The sequence below is a fragment of the Oncorhynchus kisutch genome, linkage group LG3, assembly GCF_002021735.2.
Source record: "Oncorhynchus kisutch isolate 150728-3 linkage group LG3, Okis_V2, whole genome shotgun sequence".
NCBI classification, from domain to species: domain Eukaryota; kingdom Metazoa; phylum Chordata; class Actinopteri; order Salmoniformes; family Salmonidae; genus Oncorhynchus; species Oncorhynchus kisutch.
In genome coordinates this window covers 9478044-9500583 of record NC_034176.2, presented here as the reverse complement: position 1 = coordinate 9500583, position 22540 = coordinate 9478044, and the positions used below count along the sequence as shown (strand labels likewise).

Below are 22540 nucleotides of genomic sequence, written 5' to 3'. Positions count from 1 at the left end.
ATACAGGGGGTACCGGTACAGAGTCAATGTGGAGTATATACAGGGGTACCGGTACAGAGTCAATGTGGAGGCTATATACAGGGGTACCGGTACAGAGTCAATGTGGAGGCTATATACAGGGGTACCGGTACAGAGTCAATGTGGAGGCTATATACAGGGGGTACCGGTACAGAGTCAATGTGGAGGCTATATACAGGGGGTACCGGTACAGAGTCAATGTGGAGGCTATATACAGGGGGTACCGGTACAGAGTCATGTGGAGGCTATATACAGGGGGTACCGGTACAGAGTCAATGTGGAGGCTATATACAGGGGGTACCGGTACAGAGTCAATGTGGAGGCTATATACAGGGGGTACCGGTACAGAGTCAATGTGGAGGCTATATACAGGGGGTACCGGTACAGAGTCAATGTGGAGGCTATATACAGGGGGTACCGGTACAGAGTCAATGTGGAGGCTATATACAGGGGTACCGTACAGAGTCAATGTGGAGGCTATATACAGGGGTACCGGTACAGAGTCAATGTGGAGGCTATATACAGGGGGTACCGGTACAGAGTCAATGTGGAGGCTATATACAGGGGGTACCGGTACAGAGTCAATGTGGAGGCTATATACAGGGGGTACCGGTACAGAGTCAATGTGGAGGCTATATACAGGGGTACCGTACAGAGTCAATGTGGAGGCTATATACAGGGGGTACCGGTACAGAGTCAATGTGGAGGCTATATACAGGGGGTACCGTACAGAGTCAATGTGGAGGCTATATACAGGGGGTACCGGTACAGAGTCAATGTGGAGGCTATATACAGGGGTACCGGTACAGAGTCAATGTGGAGGCTATATACAGGGGTACCGGTACAGAGTCAATGTGGAGGCTATATACAGGGGGTACCGGTACAGAGTCAATGTGGAGGCTATATACAGGGGGTACCGGTACAGAGTCATGTGGAGGCTATATACAGGGGTACCGGTACAGAGTCAATGTGGAGGCTATATACAGGGGTACCGGTACAGAGTCAATGTGGAGGCTATATACAGGGGGTACCGGTACAGAGTCAATGTGGAGGCTATATACAGGGGTACCGGTACAGAGTCAATGTGGAGGCTATATACAGGGGTACCGGTACAGAGTCAATGTGGAGGCTATATACAGGGGTACCGTACAGAGTCAATGTGGAGGCTATATACAGGGGGTACCGGTACAGAGTCAATGTGGAGGCTATATACAGGGGGTACCGGTACAGAGTCAATGTGGAGGCTATATACAGGGGGTACCGGTACAGAGTCAATGTGGAGGCTATATACAGGGGGTACCGGTACAGAGTCAATGTGGAGGCTATATACAGGGTACCGGTACAGAGTCAATGTGGAGGCTATATACAGGGGGTACCGGTACAGAGTCAATGTGGAGGCTATATACAGGGGTACCGGTACAGAGTCAATGTGGAGGCTATATACAGGGGGTACCGGTACAGAGTCAATGTGGAGGCTATATACAGGGGGTACCGGTACAGAGTCAATGTGGAGGCTATATACAGGGGGTACCGGTACAGAGTCAATGTGGAGGCTATATACAGGGGGTACCGGTACAGAGTCAATGTGGAGGCTATATACAGGGGGTACCGGTACAGAGTCAATGTGGAGGCTATATACAGGGGGTACCGTACAGAGTCATGTGGAGGCTATATACAGGGGGTACCGGTACAGAGTCAATGTGGAGGCTATATACAGGGGGTACCGGTACAGAGTCAATGTGGAGGCTATATACAGAGGGCGTACCCCGGTAAGAGTCAATGTGGAGGCTATATACAGGGGGTACCAGTACAGAGTCAATGTGGAGGCTATATACAGGGGGTACAGGTACAGAGTCAATGTGGAGGCTATATACAGGGGGGTACCGGTACAGAGTCAATGTGGAGGCTATATACAGGGGGGTACCGGTACACGAGTCAATGTGGAGGCTATATACAGGGGGTACGGTACAGAGTCAATGTGGAGGCTATAACAGGGGGTACAGTACAGAGTCAATGTGGAGGCTTATATACAGGGGTACCAGGTACAGAGTCAATGTGGAGGCTATATACAGGGGGTACCGGTACAGAGTCAATGTGGAGGCTATATACAGGGGGTACCGGTACAGGGTCAATGTGGAGGCTATATACCAGGGGGGTACCGGTACAGAGTCAATGTGGAGGGCTATATACAGGGGGTACCGGTACAGAGTCAATGTGGAGGCTATATACAGGGGGTACCGTACAGAGTTCAATGTGGAGGCTATATACAGGGGGGTACCGGTACAGAGTCAATGTGGAGGCTATATACAGGGGGTACCGTACAGAGTCAATGTGGAGGCTATATACAGGGGTACCGGTACAGAGTCAATGTGGAGGCTATATACAGGGGGTACCGGTACAGAGTCAATGTGGAGGCTATATACAGGGGTACCGGTACAGAGTCAATGTGGAGGCTATATACAGGGGTACCGGTACAGAGTCAATGTGGAGGCTATATACAGGGGGTACCGGTACAGAGTCAATGTGGAGGCTATATACAGGGGGTACCGGTACAGAGTCAATGTGGAGGCTATATACAGGGGGTACCGGTACAGAGTCAATGTGGAGGCTATATACAGGGGGTACCGGTACAGAGTCAATGTGGAGGCTATATACAGGGGGTACCGGTACAGAGTCAATGTGGAGGCTATATACAGGGGGTACCGGTACAGAGTCAATGTGGAGGCTATATACAGGGGGTACCGGTACAGAGTCAATGTGGAGGCTATATACAGGGGGTACCGGTACAGAGTCAATGTGGAGGCTATATACAGGGGGTACCGGTACAGAGTCAATGTGGAGGCTATATACAGGGGTACCGGTACAGAGTCAATGTGGAGGCTATATACAGGGGTACCGGTACAGAGTCAATGTGGAGGCTATATACAGGGGGTACCGGTACAGAGTCAATGTGGAGGCTATATACAGGGGGTACCGGTACAGAGTCAATGTGGAGGCTATATACAGGGGGTACCGGTACAGAGTCAATGTGGAGGCTATATACAGGGGGTACCGGTACAGAGTCAATGTGGAGGCTATATACAGGGGGTACCGGTACAGAGTCAATGTGGAGGCTATATACAGGGGGTACCGGTACAGAGTCAATGTGGAGGCTATATACAGGGGGTACCGGTACAGAGTCAATGTGGAGGCTATATACAGGGGGTACCGTACAGAGTCAATGTGGAGGCTATATACAGGGGGTACCGGTACAGAGTCAATGTGGAGGCTATATACCTGTCTCTTATACACATCTAGATGTGTATAAGAGACAGGGGGGTACCGGTACAGAGTCAATGTGGAGGCTATATACAGGGGGTTACCGGTACAGAGTCAATGTGGAGGCTATATACAGGGGTACCGGTACAGAGTCAATGTAGAGGCTATATACAGGGGTTACCGGTACAGAGTCAATGTGGAGGCTATATACAGGGGGTACCGGTACAGAGTCAATGTGGAGGCTATATACAGGGGGGTACCGGTACAGAGTCAATCGTGGAGGGCTATATACAGGGGGTACCGGTACAGAAGTCAATGTGGAGGCTATATACAGGGGGTACCGGTACAGAGTCAATGTGGAGGCTATATACAGGGGGTACCGGTACAGAGTCAATGTGGAGGCTATATACAGGGGGTACCGGTACAGAGTCAATGTGGAGGCTATAACAGGGGGTACCGGTACAAGAGTCAATGTGGAGGCTATATACAGGGGGTACCGTACAGAGTCAATGTGGAGGCTATATACAGGGGGTACAGGTACAGAGTCAATGTGGAGACTATATACAGGGGGTACCGGTACAGAGTCAATGTGGAGGCTATATACAGGGGGTACCGGTACAGAGTCAATGTGGAGGCTATATACAGGGGGTACCGGTACAGAGTCAATGTGGAGGCTATATACAGGGGGTACCGGTACAGAGTCAATGTGGAGGCTATATACAGGGGGTACCAGTACAGAGTCAATGTGGAGGCTATATACAGGGGGTACCGGTACAGAGTCAATGTGGAGGCTATATACAGGGGGTACCGGTACAGAGTCAATGTGGAGGCTATATACAGGGGGTACCGGTACAGAGTCAATGTGGAGGCTATATACAGGGGGTACCGGTACAGAGTCAATGTGGAGGCTATATACAGGGGGTACCGGTACAGAGTCAATGTGGAGGCTATATACAGGGGGTACCGGTACAGAGTCAATGTGGAGGCTATATACAGGGGGGTACCAGTACAGAGTCAATGTGGAGGCTATATACAGGGGTTACCGGTACAGAGTCAATGTGGAGGCTATATACAGGGGTACCGGTACAGAGTCAATGTGGAGGCTATATACAGGGGGTACCGGTACAGAGTCAATGTGGAGGCTATATACAGGGGGTACCGTACAGAGTCAATGTGGAGGCTATATACAGGGGGTACAGTACAGAGTCAATGTGGAGGCTATATACAGGGGGTACCGGTACAGAGTCAATGTGGAGGCTATATACAGGGGTTACCGGTACAGAGTCAATGTGGAGGCTATATACAGGGGGTACAGGTACAGAGTCAATGTGGAGACTATATACAGGGGGTACCGTACAGAGTCAATGTGGAGGCTATATACAGGGGGTACCGGTACAGAGTCAATGTGGAGGCTATACACAGGGGTTACCGGTACAGAGTCAATGTGGAGGCTATATACAGGGGTACCGGTACAGAGTCAATGTGGAGACTATATACAGGGGGTACCGGTACAGAGTCAATGTGGAGGCTATATACAGGGGGGTACCGGTACAGAGTCAATGTGGAGGCTATATACAGGGGGGTACCGTACAGAGTCAATGTGGAGGCTATATACAGGGGGTTACCGTACAGAGTCAATGTGGAGGCTATATACAGGGGGGTCCGGTACAGAGTCAATGTGGAGGCTATATACAGGGGGTAGGTACCGTACAGAGTCAATGTGGAGGCTATATACAGGGGTTACCGGGTACAGAGTCAATGTGGAGGCTATATACGGGGGGTACCGGTACAGAGTCAATGTGGAGGCTATATACAGGGGGTACCGGTACAGAGTCAATGTGGAGGCTATATACAGGGGGTTACCGGTACAGAGTCAATGTGGAGGCTATATACAGGGGGGGTACCGGTACAGAGTCAATGTGGAGGCTATATACGGGGGGGGTACCGGTACAGAGTCAATGTGGAGGCTATATACAGGGGGTTACCGGTACAGAGTCAATGTGGAGGCTATATACAGGGGGGTACCGGTACAGAGTCAATTGTGGAGGCTATATACAGGGGGGTACCAGTACAGAGTCAATGTGGAGGCTATATACAGGGGGTTACCGGTACAGAGTCAATGTGGAGGCTATATACAGGGGGTTACCGGTACAGAGTCAATGTGGAGGCTATCTATACAGGGGGTTACGGTACAGAGTCAATGTGGAGGCTATATACAGGGGGTACAGGTACAGAGTCAATGTGGAGGCTATATACAGGGGTACAGGTACAGAGTCAATGTGGAGACTATATACAGGGGGGTACCGGTACAGAGTCAATGTGGAGGCTATATACAGGGGTTACCGGTACAGAGTCAATGTGGAGGCTATATACAGGGGGTACAGGTACAGAGTCAATTTGGAGACTATATACAGGGGGGTACCGGTACAGAGTCAATGTGGAGGCTATATACAGGGGTACAGGTACAGAGTCAATGTGGAGAACTATATACAGGGGGTTACCGGTATAGAGTCAATGTGGAGGCTAGATACAGGGGGTACAGGTACAGAGTCAATGTGGAGACTATATACAGGGGGGGTACCGGTACAGAGTCAATGTGGAGGCTATATACAGGGGGGTACCGGTACAGAGTCAATGTGGAGGCTATATACAGGGGGGTACCGGTACAGAGTCAATGTGGAGGCTATATACAGGGGGGTACCAGTACAGAGTCAATGTGGAGGCTATATACAGGGGGTACCGGTAACAGAGTCAATGTGGAGGCTATATACAGGGGGTTCCCGGTACAGAGTCAATGTGGAGGCTATATACAGGGGGTTACCGGTACAGAGTCAATGTGGAGGCTATATACAGGGGGTTACCGGTACAGAGTCAATGTGGAGGCTATATACAGGGGGTTATCGGTACAGAGTCAATGTGGAGGCTATATACAGGGGGTTACCGGTACAGAGTCAATGTGGAGGCTATATACAGGGGGGGTACCGGTACAGAGTCAATGTGGAGGCTATATACAGGGGGTTACCGGTACAGAGTCAATGTGGAGGCTATATACAGGGGGTACAGGTACAGAGTCAATGTGGAGGCTATATACAGGGGGTACAGGTACAGAGTCAATGTGGAGACTATATACAGGGGGGTACCGGTACAGAGTCAATGTGGAGGCTATATACAGGGGGTTACCGGTACAGAGTCAATGTGGAGGCTATATACAGGGGGTACAGGTACCAGAGTCAATGTGGAGACTATATACAGGGGGGTACCGGTACAGAGTCAATGTGGAGGCTACATACAGGGGGGGTACAGGTACAGAGTCAATGTGGAGGCTATATACAGGGGGATACCGGTACAGAGTCAATGTGGAGGCTATATACAGGGGGGGTACAGGTACAGAGTCAATGTGGAGGCTATATACAGGGGGATACCGGTACAGAGTCAATGTGGAGGCTATATACAGGGGGGGTACAGGTACAGAGTCAATGTGGAGGCTATATACAGGGGGGGGTACAGGTACAGAGTCAATGTGGAGGCTATATACAGGGGGGTACCGGTACAGAGTCAATGTGGAGGCTATATACAGGGGGATACCGGTACAGAGTCAATGTGGAGGCTATATACAGGGGGGGTACAGGTACAGAGTCAATGTGGAGGCTATATACAGGGGGGTACCGGTACAGAGTCAATATGGAGGCTATATACAGGGGGGGTACAGGTACAGAGTCAATGTGGAGGCTATATACAGGGGGGGTACAGGTACAGAGTCAATGTGGAGGCTATATACAGGGGGGTAGTGGTACAGAGTCAATGTGGAGGCTATATACAGGGGGGGAACTGGTACAGAGTCAATGTGGAGGCTATATACAGGGGGGGTACTGGTACAGAGTCAATGTGGAGGCTATATACAGGGGATACCTGTACAGAGTTAATGTGGAGGCGGCAGGGTAGCCTAGTGGTTAGAGCGTTGGACTAGTAACGGTTGCAAGTTCAAATCCCCGAGCTGACAAGGTACAAATCTGTCGTTCTGCCCCTGAACAGGCAGTTAACCCACTGTTCCTAGGCCGTCATTGAAAATAAGAATTTGTTCTTAACTGACTTGCCTAGTAAAATAAAGGTACAAATTTAAAAATTTTAATTAAATATACACGGGGGTACCAGTACAGAGTCAATGTGGAGGCTATATACAGGGGGGTACCGGTACAGAGTCAATGTGGAGGCTATATACAGGGGGGGTACCGGTACAGAGTCAATGTGGAGGCTATATACAGGGTTACCGGTACAGAGTCAATGTGGAGGCTATATACAGGGGGTACCAGTACAGAGTCAATGTGGAGGCTATATACAGGGTTACCGGTACAGAGTCAATGTGGAGGCTATATACAGGGGGTACCAGTACAGAGTCAATGTGGAGGCTATATACAGGGGGTACCAGTACAGAGTCAATGTGGAGACTATATACAGGGGGGGTACCGGTACAGAGTCAATGTGGAGGCTATATAGAGGGGGTACCAGTACAGAGTCAATGTGGAGGCTATATACAGGGGGTACCGGTACAGAGTCAATGTGGAGGCTATATACAGGGTATTACGGTACAGAGTCAATGTGGAGAATATATACAGGGGGGCAGTCTATGGCTTGGGTGGCTGGAGTCTTTGACAATTTTTAGTGCCTTCCTCTGACACCGCCTGGTATAGAGGTCCTGGATGGCAGGTAGCTTGGCCCCAGTGATGTACTGGGCTGTTTTCACTGCCCTCTGTAGTGCCTTGCGGTCGGTATGCTCTTGATGGTGCAGCTGTAGAACCTTTGAGGATCTGAGGACCCATGCCAAATCTTTTCAGTCTCCTGAGGGGGAATAGGTTTTGTCGTGCCCTCTTCACGACTGTCTGGTGTGTTTGGACCATGATAGTTTGTTGGTGATGTGGACACCAAGGAACTTGAAGCTCTCAACCTGCTCCACTGCAGCCCCGTCGATGAGAATGGGGTGTACTCGGCCCTCTTTTTCCTGGAGTCCACAATCATCTCCTTAGTCTTGGTTACGTTGAGGGAGAGGTTGTTGTCCTGGCAACACACGGCCAGGTCTCTGACCTCCTCCCTATAGGCTGTCTCGTCGTTGTCGGTGATCAGGCCTACCACTGTTGTGTAATCATCAAGCTTAATGATGGTGTTGGAGTCCTGCCTGGCTGTGCAGTCATGAGTGAACAGGGAGTACAGGAGGGGGCTGAGCATGCACCCGAGGAGCCCCTGTGTTGAGGATCAGTATGGTGGATGTGTTGTTACCTACCCTTACCACCTGGGGGCGTCCTGTCAGGATATCGGGCAGTGTGGAGTGCAATAGAGATTGCATCATCTGTGGATCTGTTGGGGTGGTATGCAAATTGGAGTGGGTCTAGGGTTTCTGGGATAATGGTGTTGATGTGAGACATGACTAGCCTTTCAAAGCACTTCATGGCTACAGAAGTGAGTGCTACGGGTCGGGTAGTTATTTAGGCAGGTTAGCTTAGTGTTCTTGGGCACAGGCTCTATGGTGGTCTGCTTAAAACATGTTGGTATTACAGACTCGGACAGGGAGAGGTTGAAAATGTCAGTGAAGACACTTGCTGGTTGGTCAGCGCATGCTCGCACTACACGTCTTGGTAATCCGTCTGGCCCTGCGGCCTTGTGAAATTTGACCTGTTTAAAGGTCTCACTCACATCGGCTTTCGGAGAGTGTGATCACACAGTCTTCCGTAACAGCTGGTGCTCTCATGCATGTTTCAGTGCCATTTGCCTCGAAGCGAGCATGGAAGTAGTTTAGCTTGTCTGGTAGGCGATAAATGTTTAAGGCTTTTTGACCTGTCTCCAAACTAATATAATAGGTTCAGAGTTTGTTTTGACATTTAAACCTGCGTGTTGTGATCACGTTTGTGTGGGGGGACAAAACCAATTTGTGCACGATGGCGCACGATGGAGCACATGCCGGACCGATTTGGGTACGGTGTTAGGGACCACGCCAAATCTTTTCAGCCTCCTGATGGGGAAGAAACGTTTTCGTGCTTCACAACTGTGTGGAGAGACTCACTTGGCTGTCATCAAGGCAAAGGGGGGCTACTTTGTAGAATCTCAAATATAACATTTATTTTGTTTTGTTTAAAACTTTTTTGGTTACAACATGATTCCATATGTTATTTCATAGTGTTGATGTCTTCACTGTTATTCTACAATGTAGACAATAGTCAAACAAAGAAAAACCCTGGAATGAGTAGGTGTGTCCAAACTTCTGACTGGTACTTTACATACCCAAAAATGCTAACCTCCTTTGTTATTGTAATGGAGAGCGGTTAGCATTTTTTGGGGGGGCGGGGGGGTATGATATTTGTGTGTCTGTACCTTTCTCACTCATCATTATTCACATTTCATTCAGGATCATCTGTAATCATGGTAGCATCCACATTAATGTAAAAGTGTTTAGAAACATATTCTTATTTACAATAAAAGTGACTCTAAAATGGCTAAATACATTATTTACCATTCATTTCTATTGGGCACAAAATCATCTGAAATACAACCAAAACAAACAGCAAAAACGTCACCAGCTTGATGTAGACATTGGTGATATGAATATGAGACCAAATACTCAACTTTTGACTACTTTAATACACATGTTGGTGAATTTGTCCCAGTATTTTTGGTCCCCTAAAATGGGGGGACTATGTACAAAAAGTTCTGTAATTTCTAAACTCTTCACCCGATATGGATGAAGATACATTCAAACGAAAGCTGTCAGTCTTCACTTTACCCTCATAGTCATGATATCATTTCAAATCCAAAGTGCTGGAGTACAGAGCCAAAACAACAAACAATTTATCACTGTCCCAATACTCTTGGAGCTCACTGTATGTCCACAAAGGGACAGTGCAGAGTGAGGAGTCGAAAGGTCAAAGGTGAAGAGGTCAGCAGTTAGAGAGTGGATGAGTGTGACTGTGCCTGACCTGGCCATCGTTTGTCTCAGCTATAATGGGAGAACTATTGTCAGAGAGAAGAAGAAGATAGAAAGGTTGAAATGAATGCTTCTTAACTTTATTGAAACATCATGACAACTCATGATGACATCACATTCAAAGCACATAACAGAAGTTGAGGCTAATATACCCTGTACATAATGTAATGTATTAAAGAGATTCTCCGGTACATGTGTATACTTTTTAGCCAGTATTTCTGAAAGTAGCGCTCACGAGCTATAAGTGTTTTCCGAAGATTGTGTACTATGTCACATATATGTGCATATCTCTCTCTCTCTCTCTCTCTCTCTCTCTGCTGTGGATACATGATGTGGCTCTTGCTATAATTTTTGTTATCATCACAATACACGGTTTTATAAGTTATAAAAACTCAATCCCAGGGATGAAATGATACTAGCAGAAGTAGTCTGTTTCTAACAATAATACAACTTTTATTTTCTCCAGAAAAACGTCCCATTTGTCCTCCAAGAGTGTCTGAATACCTTTCACAGAAAACCCTTCCCCAGGACATGCCAGAGTAGGAGTGCAGAGGGGAGGAGACAGGTTAAAGAAGGATTTTTAAGCCTTGTGAGTATATGTGCCATTCAGAGGTTGAGTGGGCATGACACAATATTTAAGTGCCTTTGAATGGGGTATGGTAGTAGGTGCCAGGCACACCGGTTTGAGTGTGTCAAGAACTGCAACGCTGCTGGGGTTTTCACGCTCAAGAATTTTCTGTGTGTATCAACAATGGTCCACCATCCTAAGGACATCCAGCCAACATGACACAACTGTGGGAAGCATAGTAGTCAACATGGGCCATCATCCTCGTGGACTGCTTTCGACACCTTGTAGAGTCCATGCCCCAAAGAATTGAGGCTGTTCTGAGGGAGTTCCTAATGTTTTGTATCCTCAGTGTATCTATTTAATATGTTTGATTATTCTGTCAACCACAGCAGCAGGCCCACTGTAGCCGTCCAACCCTGTAATCAAGGGTCCTCTGCCCAAAAACGCTCCACTTTTTGTTGGCAGTGTCTGTTTTAATTGAATACCCAGCAGTACACATACATTTCATGAGGAATCTACACCACAATGGAAATAACCCTTATGGTTTTATTGTGTTCAATCCCCAATAATATTGTGTGTCACTGGCTGGAGCAACTTCTACTTTTAATGGTCACATGATACAGTACAACCAATCAACCAATCAGCCAGTCAACCAATCAACCATCAGTAGACACTGTATCAGGTTTCAAACATGACCCAACTGTTACACTAAGATATTGCATCTCTCTGAAGAGCTATGTACTACAGAACATTATACTATAGATAAATATACTATAGACCATTATACTATAGAGAAATATACTACAGACCATTATACTATAGATAAATATACTACAGACCATTATACTATAGATAAATATACTATAGAACATTATACTATAGAGAAATATACTATAGAGAAATATACTGTGAGATTGTGAGCCAAACTGGGTAGGAAAATTAGACGGGACACAGTTGATGACATTTGGGATGGCAGTTGTGCTCTAGGCTAATACGCACGCAAGTACACACACACACACACACACACACACACATGGCAACCCGCAGGCTCCGAGTAAGAGCCCCTCCCCTCCCCCAACCAAATTAATTATTTTCTTTAAGAAAAAAAGAAAAAAACATAGGACAGAGAAACCTGTTTTATAGATAATCTGGTGCTATTTTACACATTCTGCCATGAGGCTGAGAGAAAAAGATCATTTCCTGTGATTCAAAAAAAAAAAATGGCTTATGAAATCTTCATACGCTATCTGGGGGGCACGATCTCCAGAGGGACCCCAACCCCAAAATCTTGGGGGGGCCCTGCCTTGCGGGGGCTGCGGGGGGTGTGTACTACACCAGTGACACACTCACACAAACAGAGGGCACTATTGGAGGGTAAGGACGTTGAGTGTGCGTGCAGACACCCCGTGATGCCAGTCTCTCAGCTTGGTGTATTTCGGTCCGATCACCTGGGTGTTCACCTTTTTCGCTCTGCCACCCACCCGGAAAGGAGTGAGGAGAGACGGAGAGAGGAGTAAGGAGAGAGGAGTGAGGAGAGAGGGAGAGAGGAGAGGGGGAGAGAGGAGTGAGGAAAGAGGAGTGAGAAGAGAGGAGTGAGGAGAGAGGGAGAGAGGAGAGGGGGAGAGAGGAGTGAGAAGAGGGAGAGAGGGAGTAAGGAGAGAGGAGTAAGGAGAGAGGAGTAAGGAAAGAGGAGTGAGGAGAGAGAGGAGTAAGGAGAGAGGAGTGAGGAGAGAGGGAGAGAGGAGAGAGAGAGAGAGGAGTGAGGAGAGAGGGAGAGAGGAGTGAGGAAAGAGGGGTGAGAAGAGAGGAGTGAGGAGAGAGGGAGAGAGGAGAGGGGGAGAGAGGAGTGAGAAGAGGGAGTGAGGAGAGAGGGAGTAAGGAGGGAGGAGTGAGGAGAGAGGGAGAGAGGAGAGGGGGAGAGAGGAGTGAGGAGAGAGAGGAGTGAGGAGAGAGGAGAGAGGGAGAGAGGAGTAAGGAGAGAGGATTGAGGAGAGAGGGGAGAGGGGAGAGGAGTGAGGAGAGAGGGGGAGAGGAGTGAGGAGAGAGGGGAGAGGAGTGAGGAGAGAGGGGAGAGGAGTGAGGAGAGGGGAGAGGGGTGAGGGAGAGAGGGGAGAGGAGTGAGGGAGAGAGGAGTGAGGAGAGAGGGGAGAGGAGTGAGGAAAGAGGGGAGAGGAGAGAGGGAGAGGAGAGGAGTGAGTGAGAGAGGAGTGAGGAGAGAGGGGAGAGGAGTGAGGAGAGAGGGGAGAGGAGTGAGGAGAGAGGGAGAGGAGTGAGGAGAGAGGGGAGAGGAGTGAGGAGAGAGGGGGAGAGGAAGTGAGGAGAGAGGGGAGAAGGAGTGAGGAGAGAGGGGAGAGGAGTGAGGAGAGGAGGAGGAGAGGGGAGAGGAATGAGGAGAGAGGGGAGAGGGAGGATGAGGAGAGAGGGGAGAGGAGTAGGAGAGAGGAGGAGAGAGTGAGGAGAGAGGGGAGAGGAGAGAGGAGTGAGGAGAGGAGAGGAGTGAGGAGAGAGAGGAGTGAGGAGAGAGGGGAGAGGAGTGAGGAGAGAGGGGAGAGGAGTGAGGAGAGAGGGGAGAGGAGTGAGGAGAGAGGGAGGAGAGGAGTGAGGAGAGAGGGGAGAGGAGAGAGGGGAGAGGAGTGAGGAGAGAGGGGAGAGGAGTGAGGGAGAGAGGAGTGAGGAGAGAGGGGAGAGGAGTGAGGAGAGAGGGGAGAGGAGTGAGGAGAGAGGGGAGAGGAGTGAGGAGAGAGGGGAGAGGAATGAGGAGAGAGGGGAGAGGAGTGAGGAGAGAGGGGAGAAGGAGTGAGGAGAGAGGGGAGAGGAGAGAGGGGAGAGGAGTGAGGAGAGCGGGGAGAGGAGAGAGAGGAGTGAGGAGAGAGAGGAGTGAGGAGAGAGGGGAGAGGGAGAGAGGGGAGAGGAGTGAGGAGAGAGGGGAGAGGAGTGAGGAGAGGAGGGGAGAGGAGAGAGGGGAGAGGAGAGTGAGGGAGAGAGGAGGAGGAGAGAGGCGGAGAGGAGTGAGGAAGAGGGGAGAGGAGAGAGGGGAGAGGAGTGAGGTGAAACGAGAGGAGAGAGCGGAGAGAGGGGGAGAGGAGAGGGAGTGAGGAGAGAGGGAGAGTTGTAGGAGAGAGGGGAGAGGAGTGAGGGAGAGAGGGGAGAGGAGTGAGGAGAGAGGGGAGGAGGAGTGAGGAGAGAGGGGAGAGGCGTGAGGATGGGGGAAGGAATGAGGAGGAGGGGAGAGGAGTGAGGAGGAGAGGGGGAGAGGAGTGAGGGAGAGAGGGGAGAGGAGAGGAGAGAGGGGGAGAGGAGGACGTGAGGAGAGAATGAGGAGAGAGGGGAGAGGAGTGAGGAGAAGGGGAGAGGAGTGAGGAGAGAGGGGAGGAGAGAGGACGAGGGGGAGAGGAGTGAGGAGTGAGGAGAGAGGGGAGGGAGTGAGGAGAGAGGGGAGAGGAGTGGGAGTGAGGAGAGAGGGAGAGGAGTGGAGGAGAGAGGGGAGAGGAGTGAGGAGAGAGGGGGAGAGGAGAGAGGGAGAGGAGTGAGGAGAGAGGGGAGAGGGAGGGAGGGAGAGAGAGGAGTGAGGAGAGAGGGGAGAGGAGTGAGGAGAGAGGGGAGAGGAGTGAGGAGAGAGGGGAGAGGAGTGAGGAGAGAGGGGAAGAGGAGTGAGGAGGAGAGGGAGAGGAATGAGGAGAGAGGGGAGAGGAGTTGAGGAGAGAGGGGGAGGATGAGGAGAGAGGGAGAGGAGAGAGGGGAGAGGAGTGAGGAGAGAGGGGAGAGGAGAGAGAGGAGTGAGGAGAGAGAGGAGTGAGGAGAGAGGGGAGAGGAGTGAGGAGAGAGGGGAGAGGAGTGAGGAGAGAGGGGAGAGGAGTGAGGAGAGAGGGGAGAGGAGTGAGGAGAGAGGGCGAGTGACAAAGAAAGTCAAGAAGAGGAAGAGAAAAGAAAACGAGAATATGAATAAAACTATATATGGAAATATAAAGTCAAAGTTGTAGAAAGCTACGCCATTATGACACATTATGATGCGTTAAAGACACTGTTATGGATACGTCATGAACCACACTTCAAGTGTTACCCGAAAAGCTGAATAAAGGACAAATGGATGAGTTGCTGGTCACAACAATCCAGGAAGCATGATCACATCACACACGGGTGAGCATTCCAAATAGACCAACAGGCCCTGGTCAAAAGCAGTGCACTGTACAGGAAATAGGATGCCATTTGGGACAGAAACAAGAAGCCATGCACATCCCCAGTCATGAAGATGCTTCTATAAGGAAAGACAGTGGTCTTTATTCAATTGAACACGTTAATGACCACAGCATGATCAAGCACTGCCATATCCACGTGGATACCAAGACAAGGAGGGAGTGAACGCAAGGCGAACGCAAATCATGACCACAGCACTATAATCACCTAAACACCACAGACTGCACCACGGTCATGTTCACAAGAAAACCACAGGAAGCAACACACATACACACACACACAGAGAGTTGTCGAACATACTGTAGTAAATATTGTCACATTTGGCAAACACATTATTTTGGAGGACCTCATTTATAACTCTGTTCTCTCATGGGAAAACCAAATCCACTACAGACAGTCCACACTGCAGGGTGACGTTTCCACCAGGTACAGATCTAGGATCAGCTTCCCCTCCCCAATCCTAACCTTAACAAATAATAGGAAAAATGCTAAATTGACCCAAGATTTGCATCTTGTTGTGGGTTGATGCCAGCCACTAGGCTCACCCCAGAGCCACATTCACTACAACTATGCTAAGCACAGGCCCAGAGTCAGACCTCTCAGATTGAAACAGTTTACTGTAACTCCGGCTACGCCAGGTTTATCTCAAGTGGCTTCCTCCCTCTAATTTGGTGGTCAACTAAGCATGCAGGAGTTACTGTAACAGGATTTGGGCATTTGGGATAGTGTGTGTGGTGTGTGTGTGTGTGTGTGTGTGTGGTGTGTGTGTGTGTGGTGTGTGTGTGTGTGGTGTGTGTGTGTGTGGTGTGGGTGGGTGTGTGTGTGTGTGGTGTGTGTGGTGTGTGTGTGTGTGTGTGTGTGTGTGTGTGTGTGTGTGTGTGTGTGTGTGTGTGTGTGTGTGTGTGTGTGTGTGTGTGTGTGTGTGTGTGTGTGTGTGTGTGTGTGTGTGTGTGTGTGTGTGTGTGTGTGTGTTTGTGTGTGTGTGTTTAGATATTCACAGGATGAATGTCCCATGTAACTACCAGAGTGCCCATTGTGATGACCGAATGCTCATTGTGACTACTAGATACCCCATATGACTACTAAATGCCCCATGTGACTACTAAATGCCCCATGTGACTACTAAATGCCCCATGTGACTACTAAATGCCCCACGTGACTACTAAATGCCCCATGTGACTACTAAATGCCCCATGTGACTACTAAATGCCCCATGTGACTACTAGATACCCCATATGACTACTAAATGCCCCATGTGACTACTAGATACCCCATATGACTACTAGATACCCCATGTGACTACTAGATACCCCATATGACTACTAGATACCCCATATGACTACTAAATGCCCCATGTAACTACCAGAGTGCCCATTGTGATGACCGAATGCTCATTGTGACTACTAGATACCCCATATGACTACTAAATGCCCCATGTGACTACCAGAGTGCCCATTGTGATGACCGAATGCCCATTGTGACTACTAGATGCCCCATATGACTACTAGATACCCCATATGACTACTAGATACCCCATATGACTACTAAATGCCCCATGTGACTACTGGATGCCCAATGTGACTATTAGATTCCACACGCAACCCCATCATCCAAATAGTAACTGTAACGACAACAACAACAACAACAACAGCACATCCATGCAAATTAAGACCACCGCGGTAAGAGCCGACCAACCAAGAGAGAACGATCACCAAGCACTTACTTTGTCTTGTTCTCCGCATCGCTCTCCTGTGCTTGCTCTACATAGGAGAGAAGAACATAGCGTCACTCCACTCATCAGCACTTTTTGGAATATATTCACATTAATAGAACCATAGAGATATAATTACTAGAAGGGGTGTCTTCATTCAAGTCAATGAGGACATAATTGGTGGACCATTGAACAGGAAGTACAGAAGGAAGTGTCCCCGGTTAACCAAAAAGTAGTGCAGGAAGTACATTATTCAAATTGTGCTCGCTCAATAGTAAACTCAACTGCTATTACACAAGTGTTCATTGAAAAAATCCCCTTCTTGTAATTATCCTGTATCTCTATGAATAGAACTCTACTTCTTAGGTAGAACCTAAAAAAGTAAGTTACTGCATTATCACCAGTGACCATCGATGATACAAGCATGAGAATGATTTTTGGTTTTGTGGTTTAATTCTATCATGCATTTGATAGGCCTGGGTACAGGTGGAGATGTTGTTGGTGGTGGTGGTGTTGTTGGTGGTGGTGGTGGTGTTGGGGGTGGAGATGTTGGTGGTGGTGGTGTTGTTGGTGGTGGTGGTGTTGGTGAAGGTGGTGTTTGTGGTGTTGGTGGTGTTGTTGGTGGTGGTGGTGGTGTTGGTGGTGGTGGTGGTGTTGTTGTTGTTGTTGTTGGTGGTGGTGGTGTTGTTGTTGTTGGTGGTGGTGTTGTTGGTGGTGGTGGTGTTGGTGAAGGTGGTGTTTGTGGTAGTGGTGGTGTTGGTGGTGTTGTTGGTGGTAGTGGTGGTGTTGGTGGTGGTGTTGGTGTTGTTGGTGGTGGTGTTGGTGGTGGTGGTGTTGTTGGTGGTGGTGTTGTTGGTGGTGGTGGTGTTGGTGTTGTTGTTGGTGGTGTTGTTGGTGGTGGTGTTGGTGTTGTTGTTGGTGGTGGTGTTGTTGGTGGTGGTGGTGGTGTTGTTGTTGGTGGTGTTGGTGTTGTTGGTGTTGTTGGTGGTGGGGTTGTTGGTGTTGTTGTTGGTGGTGGTGGTGTTGTTGTTGGTGGTGTTGTTGTTGTTGTTGGTGTTGGTGGTGTTGTTGTTGTTGGTGGTGGTGGTGTTGGTGGTGTTGGTGGTGTTGTTGGTGGTGGTGGTGTTGGTGTTGTTGGTGGTGGTGTTGGTGGTGGTGGTGTTGTTGGTGGTGGTAGTGTTGGTGGTGTTGTTGTTGGTGTTGTTGTTGTTGTTGGTGGTGTTGGTGGTGGTGTTGGTGGTGGTGGTGGTGTTGGTGGTGGTGTTGTTGGTGTTGGTGGTGTTGTTGTTGTTGGTGGTGTTGGTGGTGGGGTTGGTGGTGGTGGTGTTGTTGTTGTTGGTGGTGTTGTTGTTGGTGGTGGTGTCGGTGGTGTTCTTGGTGGTGTTGTTGTTGGTGGTGTTGTTGTTGTTGTTGTTGGTGTTGGTGGTGTTGTTGTTGTTGGTGGTGTTGTTGTTGTTGGTGGTGTTGTTGTTGTTGGTGTTGTTGTTGTTGTTGGTGTTGTTGGTGTTGTTGGTGGTGGTGGTGTTGTTGGTGTTGGTGGTGGTGGTGTTGGTGTTGTTGGTGTTGTTGGTGGTGGTGTTGGTGGTGGTGATAGTGTTGTTGGTGGTGATAGTGTTGGTGGTGTTGTTGTTGGTGGTGTTGTTGTTGTTGTTGGTGTTGGTGGTGTTGTTGTTGGTGGTGGTGTTGGTGGTGGTGTTGGTGGTGTTGTTGGTGGTGGTGGTGTTGGTTTGGTGGTGTTGTTGTTGGTGGTGGTGTTGGTGGTGGTGTTGTTGGTGGTGTTGGTGGTGGTGTTGGTGGTGGTGTTGTTGTTGTTGTTGTTGGTGGTGTTGTTGTTGGTGGTGGTGTTGGTGGTGTTGTTGGTGGTGTTGTTGTTGTTGGTGTTGGTGGTGGTGTTGGTGGTGTTGATGTTGTTGTTGTTGTTGTTGGTGTTGTGGTGTTGTTGTTGTTGGTGGTGTTGTTGTTGTTGGTGGTGTTGTTGGTGGTGGTGGTGGTGTTGTTGGTGGTGGTGGTGTTGTTGGTGGTGGTGGTGGTGTTGTTGGTGTTGTTGGTGTTGTTGTTGTTGGTGTTGTTGTTGGTAGTGTTGTTGGTGTTGTTGTTGTTGGTGGTGGTGTTGGTGGTGTTGTTGTTGTTGTTGTTGTTGTTGGTGGTGGTGGTTGTGGTGTTGGTGTTAGGGACTCACGGTGTTCAGTGCCAGTAATCTGGGCCAGGATTCGGAAGGAGCGGGACTGGGTGGTGCCACTGCGGGGACGCCAGTCCTCTGTGTCTTCCATCAGGCGCTTCTTGCTGGCGTCTCCATGAGAAGGCACGTGGTAGAACTCAATGTCTGTCTCCAGAATGGGCTTCCTAGGAACCCTGCATGTGACACAACAGAGCAGAGCAGGAGACATCACTACAGTTTCTCTTCCCTTCTAGAGGAGAGGAGAGGAGTACTTCATTGATCCCAACTTGGGAAATAGTTTTATTACGACAAACATCATGAATGATTACAAGGACAACACAAGGACCAATAAACGACAACACATTTGACCACTCCTTGTACCTTTTAGGTGGAGTTGTCCGTGGAGAGAGAAAGAGAGAGACAGAATATATGAAAAAGAAAAGGACCAAAAAGTTAAGGAATATGTCTGATATTCTGTCTGATATTAAAAATAAAAAAAATGGTGTTGTGAGTACTTACTTCAGAATGCTGTGTGGTCCACTAGTGGGACGGAAAGAGGAGGGGATCATGAACAACCAGAGAATTCAAGGTAAAAGGAGAATGAAACGCAGGTAAACAACGAGAAGCAAGACTGTAAAGTACATATAAAGGAATACTACACTAAAAAACAATAGTTTAGTATTGTGTTTATTAGTCCACTGTTAATACAATCCCCTTAAAATGGTGAATGTCAGTAGTCAAGGTTTCAAATTAGAGCACTTTCAGCACAAAGATAAAACTGTTATGACGATAAAAAATGCATCATTTCATGCTAAATGTGAACAGGAACGCTGACTGATGATCATCAAGCAAGGCTTTGAGAAAATGGTGTAAGTCATTGTCAACTAGAATAATTTTTGTTTTGTATAGTGTGGAATGGCCACATGCTACCATGTCTATCTCTTCACATATGGCCAGGTCGCAGTTGCAAATGAGAACTTGTTCTCAACTAGCCTACCTGGTTAAAAAAAAGGTGAAATAAATATATCTGAAGCGTACATAATGACAATTGGATCTTCCAGTGTGAATGAGAGAAACAAACGGACTCAACTCCAGAGCCTCTGTGAGAATATATTTATATACTGTGTTTGCTTATCGAAAGTACAGGGCAACGGGAGGATTTTTAATTTCACTGTCCACCACAAGGTGGAGCCACTTGCTTTCGCTGCTCGTTCAAGCTACCAAGGCTCGTATTCACAAAGTGCGTAGGAGTAGGAGTGCGGATCTAGGATCAGGTCCCCCCCCCCCCCGCTGTCCATGTAATCATAATCATTATTAACTCAAACTCTTACTCCGAGACACCTTTTGAATACAAGCCCTGAATTTATTATTTGGTTGGCCATACATTTAAAAAATAAGATGAAATATGTTCCGTGCATTTCAGGATAAATCCAATAATTTCAGTAGAATGAGGGAAGAGTAGGCTGGTTGTGGTTTAGAGAAAATAGAAAGTATGTTGTGAAATGGGGAGTTTCTCTGCCTATGGTTAGTGTTCCTGCGTGTTGCAGAGGCAGTGATGTACAGTATGATGCAGGGAGTTGACAGGCCAAATGCTAATAAGCTGTCAATAAATCAAGACCTCTCTGTCTCCACACACACACACACACACACACACACACACACGCACGCACGCACGCGCACACACACACACGCACACACACACACACACACACACACAAGCACACACGGAGAAAGACATAGTTGAGATGGACTGAGTCTGAGTCTTTGAAAGGATTGATATATTAACAGGTTCTGACAAATGCCTGTCAACACTTCCTTTCTGGGTGAGTGATTTTCTGCCCGTGTCAACGCTGACGCTTGAGTGTGCGTTTCTATGTGTCGGCATGTCAGCATGTCAGCACGTCTGCAATTATATATGACCCTGTGTGTGTCCATATGTTTGTATGCACATGTGTTTGGGTGTGTGTTCTTGTGTGTGTGTGTGTGTGTGTGTGTGTGTGTGTGTGTGTGTGTGTGTGTGTGTGTGTGTGTGTGTGTGTGTGTGTGTGTGTGTGTGTGTGTGTGTGTGTGTGTGTGTGTGTGTGTGTGTGTGTTGCATAACGTAACATAGTAGCTTGCGAGTAAACATGTGCACTGCTCCCTGAAGTAACAGGCAAACTTCTATAGAATGGCACTATGTGAGCAGGAAGTACACTTACATGGGTTAACTTGTTAATTTCCCTGTAGTATAATGGCTGGTATATAAACTCCAGCCTGGTTAGGGAGGTAGTGGTGAATGTGCATGCCATTACATTGTGTCAAAAGCACTCCACAAACCAACCGTATTACACGCACACACACACACACACGCAGACAGGCAGGCACGCACGCAGACAAACGAGCACACACGCAGACAGGCAGGCACGCACGCAGACAAACGAGCACACACACCACACTTGCATGCTTTACACACGCACTTTGTCACAGGATTTGCTGGCTGTAGAGTGAAGGAAGGGAGAGAGCACATGGTTGATATTCTCATATGGAAAAGAGAGTATTAGACCTACCCAGATAGACAGTATTAAACCTACCCAGACAGACAGTATTAGACCTACCCAGATAGACAGTATTAGACCTACCCAGATAGACAGTATTAAACCTACCCAGATAGACAGTATTAGACCTACCCAGAGAGACAGTATTAGACCTACCCAGATAGACAGTATTAAACCTACCCAGACAGACAGTATTAGACCTACCCAGAGAGACAGTATTAGACCTACCCAGATAGACAGTATTAAACCTACCCAGATAGACAGTATTAAACCTACCCAGACAGACAGTATTAGACCTACCCAGAGAGACAGTATTAGACCTACCCAGATAGACAGTATTAGACCTACCCAGAGAGACAGTATTAGACCTACCCGGATAGACAGTATTAGACCTACCCAGAGAGACAGTATTAGACCTACCCAGATAGACAGTATTAGACCTACCCAGAGAGACAGTATTAGACCTACCCAGATAGACAGTATTAGACCTACCCAGAGAGACAGTATTAGACCTACCTGGATAGACAGTATTAGACCTACCCAGAGAGACAGTATTAGACCTACCCAGATAGACAGTATTACACCTACCCAGAGAGACATTATTAAACCTACCCAGACAGACAGTATTAGACCTACCCAGATAGACAGTATTAGACCTACCCAGACAGACAGTATTAGACCTACCCAGATAGACAGTATTAGACCTACCCAGATAGACAGTATTAGACCTACCCAGACAGACAGTATTAGACCTACCCAGATAGACAGTATTAGACCTACCCAGACAGACAGTATTAGACCTACCCAGATAGACAGTATTAAACCTACCCAGACAGACAGTATTAGACCTACCCAGAGAGACAGTATTAGACCTACCCAGATAGACAGTATTAGACCTACCCAGAGAGACAGTATTAGACCTACCCAGATAGACAGTATTAGACCTACCCAGAGAGACAGTATTAGACCTACCCAGATAGACAGTATTACACCTACCCAGAGAGACATTATTAAACCTACCCAGACAGACAGTATTAGACCTACCCAGATAGACAGTATTAGACCTACCCAGATAGACAGTATTAAACCTACCCAGACAGACAGTATTAGACCTACCCAGATAGACAGT

At 48.2% G+C, this 22540-nt stretch overlaps 1 protein-coding gene across 11 annotated transcripts in view; it reads right to left on the bottom strand.

Annotated features, from left to right (window-relative positions):
• The window catches only part of pdlim5a (PDZ and LIM domain 5a), a 160473-nt gene that overhangs the window by 46563 nt on the left and 91370 nt on the right, over positions 1-22540 (bottom strand). For 9 of the 11 annotated variants that reach the window (XM_031817097.1, XM_031817159.1, XM_031817096.1 and 6 more), the window contains exons 6-7: positions 18899-19071; positions 16732-16768 (exon numbers count right to left, since the gene is read on the bottom strand). In XM_031817097.1, coding sequence (XP_031672957.1) covers positions 16732-16768; positions 18899-19071 — 210 coding nt within the window. Of the gene's footprint in view, positions 1-16731; positions 16769-18898; positions 19072-19396; positions 19418-21333; positions 21354-22540 lie in introns of all 11 variants that reach the window. The other 2 variants (XM_031817138.1, XM_020467316.2) reach the window with 2 other exon arrangements.